Source organism: Dendrobium catenatum, unplaced genomic scaffold, assembly GCF_001605985.2.
Source record: "Dendrobium catenatum unplaced genomic scaffold, ASM160598v2 fragScaff_scaffold_716, whole genome shotgun sequence".
In the NCBI taxonomy this organism is placed as follows: domain Eukaryota; kingdom Viridiplantae; phylum Streptophyta; class Magnoliopsida; order Asparagales; family Orchidaceae; genus Dendrobium; species Dendrobium catenatum.
In genome coordinates, this window is record NW_021319178.1 from 19,146,139 (window position 1) to 19,160,041 (window position 13,903).

Below are 13,903 nucleotides of genomic sequence, written 5' to 3' on the forward strand. Positions count from 1 at the left end.
GATGCCCCGCTGACGACGGTGGCGGGAAGGCTACCTAATGATCTCCATCCTCCGGCGCGTTTCCGATGGCTTTTTCTCACCGAATTTTTCGGCGAAATTTCCTGCGGTTTTTTTACTTTTCCGGCGGCTTTTAAAAATTTATTGAAAATGAATAAAATTTTTACTATTTAAATGATTTAACAAAAATTATTAAAACTTATATTAACTATTTAATTAATTCTCATTTTAAAATTAATTAGTTAGTTAATTTTTATTTTATATTAAATATTATTTTTTATTTTAAATTAATTAGTTCTGTAGTGAGTTTTGCCCGACTTTCAAGTAACGCCAGAGTTCTGCCCGACTTTCAAGTAACGCTGGAGTTCCGTCCGACCACCAAGTGACGCTGAAGTTTCTCCTGACTTTTAAGGGACACCGGAGTTCCGCCCGACTTTCAAGTAGCACCGGAGTTCTGTCCGACCACTGAGTGATGCTGATGTTTCTCCCGACTTTTAAGTGATGCCGAAGTTCTGCCCGACTTTCAAGTAACGCTGGAGTTCTGCCCGACCTCCAAGTAATATTAAAACTCTCTCTGACAAACAACGAACACCAATTTTTTTATACCAGCATTCTGATATCCATGTGCAACTGAATTTCAACCTAGGAGTTGATTATTATAATATGATCGTCCTAAATTTTAAGGACGAGTCAGCCTCTTGTAACTCAAGCAAACACTAGTAGAATTCTTTCAATAAGGCGTGTCCCTATGGATTTTTCCTGTACAGGATTTTTCACGTAAAAATCTTGGTGTTTTATTTCTCTTTTATTTTGTATGATGAATATCCGTTCAACGTTGAGACGAAAAATTCTAACTCAATCGCCACATATATTCTAGCCCGCAACAAAGATATATATATATAATATCCATGCTCACCCCACCGACTACCTCACTTGATTGCTTGGCCAAAAAGAAGCACAGAGTCCCTCACTTGATTGCTTGACTAGGAAGAAAATCAAAGAGGAGAAGAAGAGAGAGGATATATCTTTGAAATATATTTGTTAGTCATTCCTGTTACAGATTTTGTTCTATTTATTTTAAGTGACTAATATATTACTTCTATTTTTTATGATTTTGATTTGTATGAATTTCATCTCTCATAAATTTACAAACATTACAATATCTTCTGATTTTATAAGCTTTCACTATGCAAGTTTTAGTATGTTATAGATTTAATCATTCTGAATGATTTGATATAATTTTATTATATTTTAAAAGAAGTATTTAATGATATCAGATATATGATATGATAATTCTAATTGTTACCCTACTAATCCACGTGATTAATTGATTAAGAGTTATAAGGAGATGGAGATTGATTGGGACTTACAAAGAGCTGGGGCAACAAATTCACGTGATTCAATGGGAGTTATTATGAATATATTAATTGAAAGTTATAAGGGATGACTGCTTGAGAGACATGGTGCAGGATCAAGATATCCTTAAAGCGCACTATTGAATATCTAAATACTGATACCAACATTGTTACGAACACTATATTGATATTGTGGCTGATATTAATATTGTTTACTATCATTAACACTATTTAATATTACTAATGGTCATGATACTAATATTGTTGCAGTCATTAGTACTGTTGACTATTATTGATATTATGACTGATGATATAATAGATTAAGATGTGATGATATAATTATAAATGGATACATATAATCAGTATAGATATTGATGTATATGTTTTTTATATAATTTATAGTATGTTGTTCTCTTTCATCTTGCATTGATTTATGTTGTAAGACATTAGTTATTTGTTGGCTATGTGTTCATTATGTAATTTTACATGTTTTCAAAAAAGAATAAAGATTATGTGATATGAGGCTCCAGATAATATGCATAATTTTTCTATTGCAATTCTAGACAAAATGCTATCCTTTTGCTTTTCGTTGTTCACAAGAAATTGATAAGCTCTAGTTAAATGTCAAAATGAAAAACAATGTCATTCAAAGAGAGAGATATACTATTTGTTGTTGTCCTTCAAATAATGAAGAATCACTCCTACTGCCTAAAGATGGCCTAAAAATTGTTCAAAATAGTAATCACCATCTCACCAAATCAAAGGATGATGAGCTTCTTCACAACTAAAATTTCTTCTCCCTTTCCTTTGCAAAACGATGAGGCGAGGGTTAAAATAGATAATATGTTATAACTCTATGGCCCAATAGAACGAGAAATTATTCCGTGTGGAGGATGGACGCAGCTCTACGTTCGAAGGCGAATTAGGTACATCCACGTTAGCAACACCGAGCCGAAGTACCCAACGAAGTGGTGTTGTGGCGTATTCTGATTAATCTCTGGACGACCTTCGACGTCCGCACAGAATAATTTTTCCACTAGAATGTCCTCAAAATAATATGATTTGCTCTCCCAAGCCAATTTCAATCCTCATCTGATCGATTCAAATTATAGAATCTAACATTAATCTGATAAGAGACATTTGGTAATATTTAATTACTTTGCAGTAGCTTAGAAAAATAAAAATCCAAAAATAGCTTTACATAAAACAAATCCAGGCATTTCATGATCTGAAATCAAACACGAAAAAAGATTTTTTTTTTTTTTTTTTTTCCTTTCATTCTTTTCTAGCAGCAGCTCAAAACCTCCTTACAGCCAAAGAAAGTAGCTCTCTTCACCTTCAACTCTGAACTATTGTTAAAATTCAATTACTAACAGATGAAATCATTTGACAGCAGTTTATATATAAAGAAGCATTAATATATATATTTCATTTAGAAGTGAACCTTTCAAACATTTTCTTTCTTTTAAAACAGACTTTTCTCTACCTACTCTTCACAGAACAAAAGTTAAAGCATTGACCAACCAAACATTATAAAGAACCAGTACATATACAATGGAACACAGAGAGAGAAACTGAGAATTCTTCTATCTATCAAATATTGTTTACAAACATAGAAAAAGGAACCAAACAAAGCCCTTTTTTCCTTAGCTCTGAGCACTCAGTTACTCTTCCCATATAACTTGTTTCCTCAGTTGTTCCCTTAGCCAGATTTTTTCCTTCTCCATCATCAGCCATCTTCTCCTATAAGAAATAAAATCCAAAAGTAAATTTATCAAATATTTTATAAAGCAGTAGTGGTTAAGCTCCATTAAAGAAAGAAAAAAGATCATTCAGTAGGTTGATCAAACTTCTATGATTCTTACTATTACAACAAGGGCAACAATTCTTATTTGATTCATTATAATCTTACGTTGATGAATGAAAAGCAAGAAAGAGAGAGAGAGAGAGAGAGAGGAAATATTCAAAACCTTGATAACCAAAAAGAAAACAAAAATGTAAGTGGAACTTTGAGCGGAATTTCAATAATGAGATGTAATTAATCAAATGCTAAGTCTATATAAGTGTGATTAATCATAAGATTTTATTAATAATGATAAACTGGGCACTTGATTAAAGATCACCTGGCAGAATTTCATCTGGAGGAGCTTCCAATATAAATTAAAAAATATATATCTACATAGCTATATATCAATATAATTAGTGCCACTTATATATAATTTTTTCTTTTAATTTCCTATGATGTTAGCAAGACAGATGAAAGAAAGAAACAAGCCAAAAAGCAGTGAAATAAACTCTTCTAAACCTTTGGGCTGTTGACTGGAGAAGTTGCAGTGTCTTCTAAGGAATCATCATCAAAGACTATCTTTGTCTTCTTCTTCTTCTTCATCTTCATTAAGTTTAATTTATTGCAGCTATTCAATTGCTGAGAACAAACCTGAGGTTTCCATGAAGCATCAGAAACCAAAGAGGAACTGACAGAAATATTAGTATAATTTGATGTTTCTTCTGTTTTTCTCTTTTCTGAAGCCAAGAAATCCTCAAAGTAAGAGGTCCATCCACTTTCCTCAGAAGGAGAAAAGGGTTCTTGAGAGCTATTAGACTTGGTAAAGGGGAGGTTTGGGTCCTCCATAGCTGAAGAGCTTACGAAAAGAGAGCCTTGGTTACATATTTATATCAGCAGACAAGGGCAGAAAGCGTGAAATGATGAAGGGAACGAATAAAGGAGATAGCTATATACTTCAAAAGTAAAATAAAATAAAATAAAAAACTCATATCCCATAGGCCATAGGTGTACCAATAAATTGCATGCACAGTAACTTTTTTTTTCCTTCTTGAAGGAGCAGATGGATTTTGCCATTTTGGTATTGGGAGCGAAAAAAATAAGAAAAAATATGAAATATCATATTATCAAGAATTAATTTATCTAAAATTTAATATTTATAACTCAATATGTCTCAGTTTTCTTACAAATATTAGTTCTTAAAATTACGTAAATTTTCATAAACAATAATTAAATAATATTAATTAGACTTTCTTTATTAAAAGCTATGAAGATTTGAGAGACCTTTCTTATACCCCATCTAACCTGAAAAATTATACCGTCAGGTTACCTGACGTAGAGCTACATCAGGTAGCATGTAATATATCGCCACGTGCACTTACTCTTTACCGTGCTGCCCAACGACCCGACCCGGAAAGGACCCGGGAGTTTGCGTAGCTTGGTATTGCTAGGTATTGGTCGATTTTGCTCGACAAAAATGAAAAATACTATTATGCGAAGACCATATTTTTTTTCTTTCAAGTAAAAGATTTTTGTATCTTCAAGATTTGAGGAACTTAGGCTTCATTTGGGATAGCTTCTTTACTGCTATTTAAAGCATCTTTTTAATATGAAATTTTCTTAAATTACTATTTTGATATAAAAAGCTGCTTTATAAAGTAGTAAGAAAATAGTTTAACATGAAACCTTAATTTTTTTTCGTGTGGGGGATGAGTAGGGGTGAGTGGAGGTGTGAGATCTTCATATAGTACTAGATAAAACGCATGGCTTAATTAAAGCATGTATTTGATATATCTTTAGTAGTTAATTTTTCAATTTGTTTTTATATTATTATTTTATTTTCTATGAATTATAATAGAAATATAGTAGTTGTCATGACTTGAGTGTGACACAACTATGCAAAAAGATGGCCATGCAAGATAGTCAATTCTAATCTACCAAAACGCACAAGTCCAATGTCACATCACCTTTACAAATTTTTTTCCAAGGCCCCTCAAGAAGCTTCTATTTTGATGCTAGCATGAAGCTTTATGAATCATCTTTTAAAGTTTCCAAGAGGATGCATGAACTTGAAGAATTTGGCCACAAGATGCATCCCCCTTAGTCAGGAGCAATTATTATGTCCGGTGAAATCCGAACGTATCCGAATGTATACCGAGCAATACTGAGTTTTAGGTGATGTGGTGCGTGATTATAGATCTCTGAACACATTCGGTGACCGGACATAATAATTGCTCCTTAGCCAGGCCTTTGTAATTCTATGCATTTTGATTTATTTTTATAGCAAATATATCTTTTATATATATATATATATATATATATATAATTGATTAGAAAGAGTTGAAATCATTCAAAAGAGTTTTTTTTTTTTTGAAAAAAAAATGGGGACTTACTCCTTAAATTTAAGCACGTGTTTTGGTACTTTTCATTATTTTAATAGAAACATTAGTACGTGTGAAATCCTGACGTCATTCGAATTTCAATCAGGTGAAGAAACAAGAATTTTTTTTCTCTTTCTTGTGCATAAAATGTGTACAAGAAAGAAAAAATTCATGTGTTTTCACATGATTGGAATATAGATGAAAAATTACATCCTGACTCCACGCATAATAATTTCTCTTTTTAATAAAACTATCTACCATTATATTAACAGTTTATCTTATTTAATTATAATTTCCCCTTTATTTATATTCTCTTATATCCTCCTTCATTCAATCCCTTCAAAACTTTTAAGTAATTTCATTTATGTAAAAGTTCCACTCAAAATACTCTAAATGCCCTCCTACCTCTTCACCACATTCACATGCTTCATCGACCTCTAGGGCACTATCATGTGTGGGGCAAATTATTACGTTCGATGTCTGGATTCGTCTGGACACCAATTCAGATGCGCCACATCATCAAAATACATCGGGACCCGTGTATTCAGGTGACGTGGCGCTTTTGGATTGGGTGCCGGACGTTCGATCACCGGACGTAATAATTTGTCCATGTATGGGGATGTGTTCGATGTATCTGCAAATAAGGGTGTGGCATATTAATGAAAATTAAATATTATAATTTTTGTGATACATCAGCAAAAAAACAAATCGCCAATAACTTTTTTCCTTTTGTCTAAAGCAAAAAAGTAAGTTCAAGAACTGAACCTAAAAAACATTTTACTTATTTTTATGTGAGCAAGTAGTTATAATTTCTGGTTTTTTTGAATTCCTGAGCAGGCTCGAACAAGAATGGGCAAGCTTGGAGTTGGTATTTTTCCTCTTTCTTATGATGTGAAGCTATTTTGGATGACGAGAGATTTAGATTTCGTTTGGGACGGTTTTCTTACTGCTTCTCAAAGCAGCTTTTAAGCACAAAATTAAAATTTTTGTACTAGAAAACTGTTCTGAGAAACAATTAGAAAGCCATCCCAAACGAAGCTTTAGTCTTTGTTTGAGACAGTTTATGACTTTCTAAAACAGTTTTTTAGTACATAAATTTTTTAAAAACGTTAAAATGGTAGCGGCTAAATTTTGTCCCAAACTAAGCATTAATCATAAAAAATATTAGCATTAGAGATTAAATAGATGTGCTCTGAATTATTTATATCCGGCCTATATTAAGAAAGGTAGAGTCAGACCTAAAAATATTTGATTGAAAAAAATTAAAAATGACATTTTTTTTATTAGATTTAAATTAGAATTTGACTCTTAATACGACACAATAGAGAAAAATGATTTATATAACCAACCTCATATTGTGGGAAAAAAATTGTTGTTGTTGATGATTTATATATACTCTAAATATGATATTTTTTTATTGAAGAGAAAGCTCTCAATCAAAATAAGATAAAAAAATTCTTTAAAAAGGACCATAATTAGGGATGTAAAATCAATCGATAGTTTCATTTTATATATCAAATTGATTGAATTTTTAAAAATATTTTAATTTAGGTTGTATATGCCAATGCTTTTTTTTTTTTTGTAAATGATGAATGATATATCGTAAAATATTTAGCTTAAGTTTTTGATATTGAAAATATAATATTTCCAATTAATCAATGTGTCATGGGTCCTTTCAAAAATTAATCTCTTGAACCTTATTTGTAATGGTTCATAATAGAATCTGTTTTATGAAAATTCATTTCAATGGCTAGCTAAAAATCTTTGTTATGGGCTTGTAATATGAATGAAGTGTATTGTTCATAATGTAGATTGTAGACTCTTACATATGAAATTATTTATGGTTGTTTTCAATTACTCTGATACTTCGATCATTTACTTCATGTAGTGGCCATGTGTCAAAATAAAATCTAATATGATTCATTGTCTCGACGGAGTAATATTAGGACAAATAAGAAAATTGAGATAAAAAACTTTCATACCTTGACATAGGATGAATAGGTTTCTAGGGTTTATTAGAAGCGTGAATACTTGACCCAACTAGAAACCCAATCCGGACTCGACCCAAATATTTTGGGTTTGGGTCAACCCATTTACCAGACTGGTCGGATTCGGATTTGAGAATTTTTACCCGTTCCTAATATCAGGTTGGGTTCAGATCATCTAACATTTAAATTTTGTATGCTTTTTGCAACATAAGATTAATTGATTAATTTAATTAGTTTAATTTCCATGCAAAAAAAAAATAAAATAAAATAATGGGTTGGCAGGTCGTTTGGGTCGACCCGGACCCAAACTAGGTCAGATTTGGGTTTGCATTCCAGTCCCATTTTCCTAATCGAGTTGAGTCATGTGATAACAAGTCATTTTCAGATTAGACCCAAATCTGCCCCTAAAGCTCATTTTAACACCACTAGGATCTATGGAGATAAAATCACTGTAGTAATGTGAGTGCTTACTTTACACCCTTACAAGATCAATATAGATCTAAGGATGCATATGTTCTGATTCACAACAAACATCAAAGAGTCTACTACAAAAAATGCTGCAACATTAATTCATTTTCATGAGTCCAAGACATCTTTTATTATGAGTACTTTATCTTTTCAACATTTTTAGTAGATAGTAGAATCTTACCACTACAGGAAAATGTGGTATTACTGCCGATGAAATCTGCGGTAACAATCAAAATCCGCTGTAAAAAAGACCTTTTCGTTGCATTTCCGACGCAAATAGTTCTGACGGTAATTCGCGCGTCGGATATTCAACACCGTGATGAAAATTCACGTCGGTATTTCCGCGGCGGATATTGCGCCGTTAACGTACTAGCGCATATTCCACCAGTACGTGTGCCGGTGTTATCAGCTTAAACTTATCCGCCGAAAAGTTCGACGATAATGGCACATTTTCCTGTAGTGTAACTTCAATTAGATTCAGTAGGATAATCATGCTACTTGAGTAGATAATACTTGAGACATTTGTAGGATATTATATTTTCTTGTGGGATCAACACTCTTCTCTTTCACTTCATTACTTGATCAACATATGCACTAGTGTAGCTTACACTAGCTATATCATTGTGCGAGGTGGTCAATTAACCACACATGTGCAATATAAATTATTTGTTTTTTACATTTAATCTATTAAATTTTGGAGCAAAATTAAAAAAAAAAATAAAAGATAAAAAAGTGCAACTTATCTTAATCTGTTAGTTGGGGGCTTTGGTTACTAACCAAGCGATCTTAGGTTCGATGTATGCCTATGTGATATATGTGTGAGTTTACCTTAATAGCTCAAATGTCCCAATAAAAAATTAAATATAATTTTTTTCTGAAATTAATCACTTGTTTTTCGACAGTATATTAGTTTCAATTCAATTCCATAATTTTGTCCAAATAATACATAGTTTGAGGGCTAAATCACATAAAATTTGATGTCTCATTGGCCAAAAACTATGAAATGAAAAATCTTTTTCTTATGTGATAATTTGAATGATGTTGAGTGATTTTTCGGGTCATTTCAGCCTTCATGACACTTTAAAACAACATGATTTACAAATGATTAGGGTGAAACCAGCTTTATTTTTTAAGGTGGGAAAATTTATTACATGAATAATGAAATATTAAAAAAAATAAAAATATATATAAGATAGAATTCAAAGTAAAGTATTTTATTTCTTATGATTGATGGATTGAAAAATAATTGCAAATTTTACATTCTTAATAATATTACATTATGATCGACTTTATTGGAATTCAATACAAACACTTCTTTCTCAATGTATAACATTAGGTAGTAATTAAGATGGGCATCCCTTTTTGGCTACACAATTGATGCTTGATAATCTTCATTATAAAATTTTCTCTTTCCACTGTAACAAAAGAGCAAAGTCAGCGCCAATATAATTAGTTTGTAAACTAAAGGATGCACAATATTCTTTTTAACATTAATAATTTATTTTACAAGACCGACAATACTACTCAAAGATGAGAACTCATTGCTTATACGTATATCAATAATATATGTGGATAATTAGTATACAAAATTTTTTGGTAATGTTGTGTTACAACTTTATTGAGAATCAAGTCAAAAACTTCCTTCTTAATGTACAACATTAGACAATTATTGAGTCAATCACCTCCCAACATATTTGAATATAAAAGTACTCAGAACAAATTCAAGGGTCAGATCTTTATAAAAAAATATTAAATCAATTAATCATTAATACTTGGTAATTATTGAAATTAAATATACAATAAAATGAATATTAAAATAATCAAATGAAGAACTTTGGAAAATAGAAATTAACTCTAACTTAAGACAAAAAAGCCTAATTGCCTAATCCTCCATTTATCAATAATGGAGATCATAGAACAAAAATACAAACGAGATTGATGAAAGAAAAAAAGGAATGATCAGTGATTCGTTGGTAACCTCAAGAGTTGCTTTAACAGGGAAGCTTCTTTGCCTCCTTAAACTTTTTTTTTCCCTTCAACTTCTTGATTCCTACTAGGTCAAAGAAAGCATTTGAAGTTAACCTAACACACTATTTTTCTTGCTTGTTTTCATGAAAAATTGAAACTAATGTCATATTTGATATTAGAGTTTCGACTCTATTTATTGTTTAATAACATTGAGTACATTCTTCATGCCCTATAGTTACAAGATTTTTCCAAGGGTTCTCTATCTAAAGATTCATTTGCACATGATTATCCAATGATCGATAGCGTACAATACTGAAAGCTATATATTTCTTAAGTTTGAGCTCGATACACTAATCAACAGGGTCATTTGATGGACTATGTAATTGACCGTTATACTCAGAAGTAGCCTACAACTGAATCGCCTAATACATTCCAAAATAAGATTAAAATAATTAGAATTATATATATCATAATCGTGAGAGCTAAAATTAAAGAAATAAAATGTATAATTAGAATATGATTATCCAGTATATATTTTTTTCTCTTCCTTATCAACTCCAATTAACACTTTCTGAAATAATAAATTTTAATCATTCGAAAACATTTATGATGATACAATAACTTTATTTAACATAATAACTCATTGAATCCTTACTAATAAGGAGAACACTGTGAATGTTCTATTCTTTTGTTTGGTGGAACAGAATGGATCGATCTAGAGGTTATAAATGGGCCAACAAAGTAAACGGACCACAGCAAACGTAGTTTAATATGGGCCGTGTAAAATTTGTCCCCACGCTGTCCGTTACTCGTTGTACCGCTAATAACATTAAATGTGAAATCACAGTTAAAGAAAAGATGGTTGTGGTCTTCCTGGGCATTATTGCAAAGGCAGCAAATCGGATTGACTTGAATAGCTTTTTTGATCAACAAATCAGCAACTTTAAGTTTCTGCAGTATAGCCATCTCTCTAAAACTTTGTTTGTCTTAGTCAGTCTTGGTATTTTTGTAAGTCTTTTTGTTCCTTTTTTATCCTAATAAAATGGGTTTTGCCCCGGTTCATCCAAAAAAAAAAAAAAATTTGTCCCCACTCATTTAAATTCTTTTAATCCTTGCTAAAGGTAAAAAGGAATATACGTTTATATGCAATTGAAAAGGATATTATTTTTTTGAACGAGAAAATCATCCCAAAAGTATGAGTAATTATTATGTGAGGAATCTGAATGTCCGAACTATAATCAGAATAGATTACATCAGTATGTACACAACCTGTGTACAATTAATTTATACACTGCCTATTTACGATTTATAAATAGTCTGTGTACAAATTGTACACAATATATATGCGACGTGGCTTATTTTGATAGGAGTCCAGATGCCGTCAGATCTCCACACGTAATAATTTCTCCAAAAGTACAAGATGAATATAAAAGTATAAGCATATTATTTAATGCTTTTAAATTTATAAGATATTTAGGTCTTCTCTATGGATCATAATAACATATAACCTTTGATATTTTGGCATTAAAGAGATAGTAAGTTTAGTCATAGTTATTTTATGTCAATTTTGATTTATTTGAGACAACTTTTTTTACTATTTTATAAACCAGTTTTTTAATGTAAAATTTGTTGAACTTGAAAGTTTTCAACTATATGAATAAAGCTTCATTTAGAGCATTTTTCGTCTTATTTTCTAAAACAATTTTTTATTACACAAATTTCTTGAATTTAATCTTTTTTACTAGAAAACCAAATTAAAAAGTAGTACGAAAGTCTTCCCAAACGAACCCTAAGGAGCGTTTTGCTTTTATAGTTTCTTCTAATGTGTGCGGAATTTGAAAACAAAACAATTTAGAAAAATATGATGGAAAATATGATGTTTTTTATTTATCATCTAAAAAAAGAATCTTAATGCACTTAAAGAAATAGAGATGAACAGAGAGAGAGACATGTGAAATTTATTATTTATTGATTTTTTTTTTTCTATGGATAAATTAGTTCATCGTTACTTCTGCAAAATCATATGAAATTACAATTTTTATTGTTTTAATTTCACATTAGAAAAAAATCAACTTTCAATTATAATTTCATCCACCATTCAATTTTTGCACATCTATTACTATTATTAAAAAAAAATTTAAAATTACACTAATAAATTTTCTTTTATGTTTTGTAAGAATAAATTATTTTATTTTTTTAGATCATAATTATAATTATAATTAATTTCATGTCAATGTCATACCTATCTATACATCCACAATACTCTTATAGAGGAGGAGAGAAAGTAATAGAAAGTTCTATTTTTTCCTGACATTTATTTGGGATGATTTTCTTATTGTTTTTTAAAACATCTTTCTAGTATAGAAAGCTACTTTAAGAACCAATAAGAAAAGTCGTCCCAGACGAAGCCTTAGATTTCATTTGAGATAACTTTTTTACTGCTTGTTAAAGCAGTTTTTTAGGTACTGAAATGCTACTTTAAAAAGCAGTAAGAAACACGTCCCAAATGAAACTTTAATCATACAAGAATGGGAATTCTCTCGATTTCATTTGGTTATTAATTTCTTGTTTCTTTTTAAAATCTTTTTTGATGAGAAATTATTTTTTACAACTAGAGTTAGTGATATATGATAATTCTAAGAAAATAACAGCATATTTATAATATTTACATTAGCTTTAAAATAAATCATATTTAACCTAATATTTTGACTTCATCTGATATAATTTTTTGTATTATTTTTTAAAAAGCAGTTTTTACTTTTTTTTATAACAATAAAAAATATTGAAAAAAAAATTCTCATAAAAAGTTTCTCCGTCGAATCCACCTGTGTTTATGGGCAAATTATTGGGTCAGGTGACCGGAGGCGGAAAATAAGTTCGGACATCCAATAAAAATTTGTCGCGTCACCTTGCGCTTTAGTTACGTTTTTTGACTTGCGCTTTAGTTGCGCTTTGGTTGCGCTTTAGTTGTGCTTTTTGACTTGCGCTTTAGTTGCGCTTTACCTGCGCTTTAGTTGCGCTAATTTTAAAATAATATTTTATTAATATCCGGACCTATCTCTGCGTTCGATCACCTGACCCAATAATTTGCCGTGTTTATGGCCTTCTAGGATTATATCGTCTTCTTTGGGGCAAATTATTGCATCAGGTCACCGAACAGAGAGGATCCGATCCTCTCTGTCTACAATAAAGCGCAGGTCACTGTAGCAGCTGCTATAGTAACCTGCGTTTTACTGTAGACAGAGAGGACCGAACGTATTCGGTGACCTGATGTAATTTGCCCTTCTTTGGCGAGCACGACCTACATGCAGGTGCAAGTCTATTTTGCTCCTCACTTCTCTCTAAAACTTCGCATTCACGATTGGGAATGTCTTCGTTTTCTGAACCAGTATCAGCACTTTTTTTTTTTTTTTTGTTAAATCTACTTGTATCACCTTTGATGTTTTTGGTGCATGGTACCTGTTTGATGAAATGCTCCCCTAAGGTTACACCGGTAAAGACGTAAATTTAACTTTTGGGGTTTTTTTGGTCCTTTATATCTTGTCCGAATTATCACATTGGATGGTATGAATTATAAGACCCATCATCTTTGTGTTAACTTAATATAATGGTTGAGATATTTTAGCCATCTGTTTAAACCGTCGCTAGTAGTAATGGTTTAAACTGCTCCTACAATCTCCACTGGACATTCTTTGTGTTATCAAAATAATATTTCTGTCTGATTTTTACTAGCTAATGCCAATGACCCATACAACAGAATTTCTTTCCTCTGCAACATGGACAAAAAAATCCTCATTGTGTTCCCCTCAAACAACATGTAATAAGTAGGAAAATCATTTTTAGTCTACATTAAGGCAACATGCATATTATAAGTTTATTCAGTTGTTGTGTCGTAGCATAGAACTTCATGCCATAATTTACACAACTCTGCTATCATTGGTTGAAGATAAATATCAATATCAT

General features: G+C 31.1%; 1 protein-coding gene across 1 annotated transcript; it reads right to left on the reverse strand.

Annotated features, from left to right (window-relative positions):
* Positions 1 to 2,918: 2,918 nt before the first annotated feature.
* On the reverse strand, positions 2,919 to 4,035 carry LOC114579915 (vascular-related unknown protein 1-like). Its single transcript, XM_028695940.1, has 2 exons — positions 3,658 to 4,035; positions 2,919 to 3,095 (listed from the first exon to the last, which is right to left on the reverse strand). The coding sequence occupies exons 1-2, from the start codon at positions 3,982 to 3,984 to the stop codon at positions 2,946 to 2,948; spliced, it is 477 nt and encodes a 158-aa protein (XP_028551773.1). The 5' UTR covers positions 3,985 to 4,035; the 3' UTR covers positions 2,919 to 2,945.
* Positions 4,036 to 13,903: the final 9,868 nt, after the last annotated feature.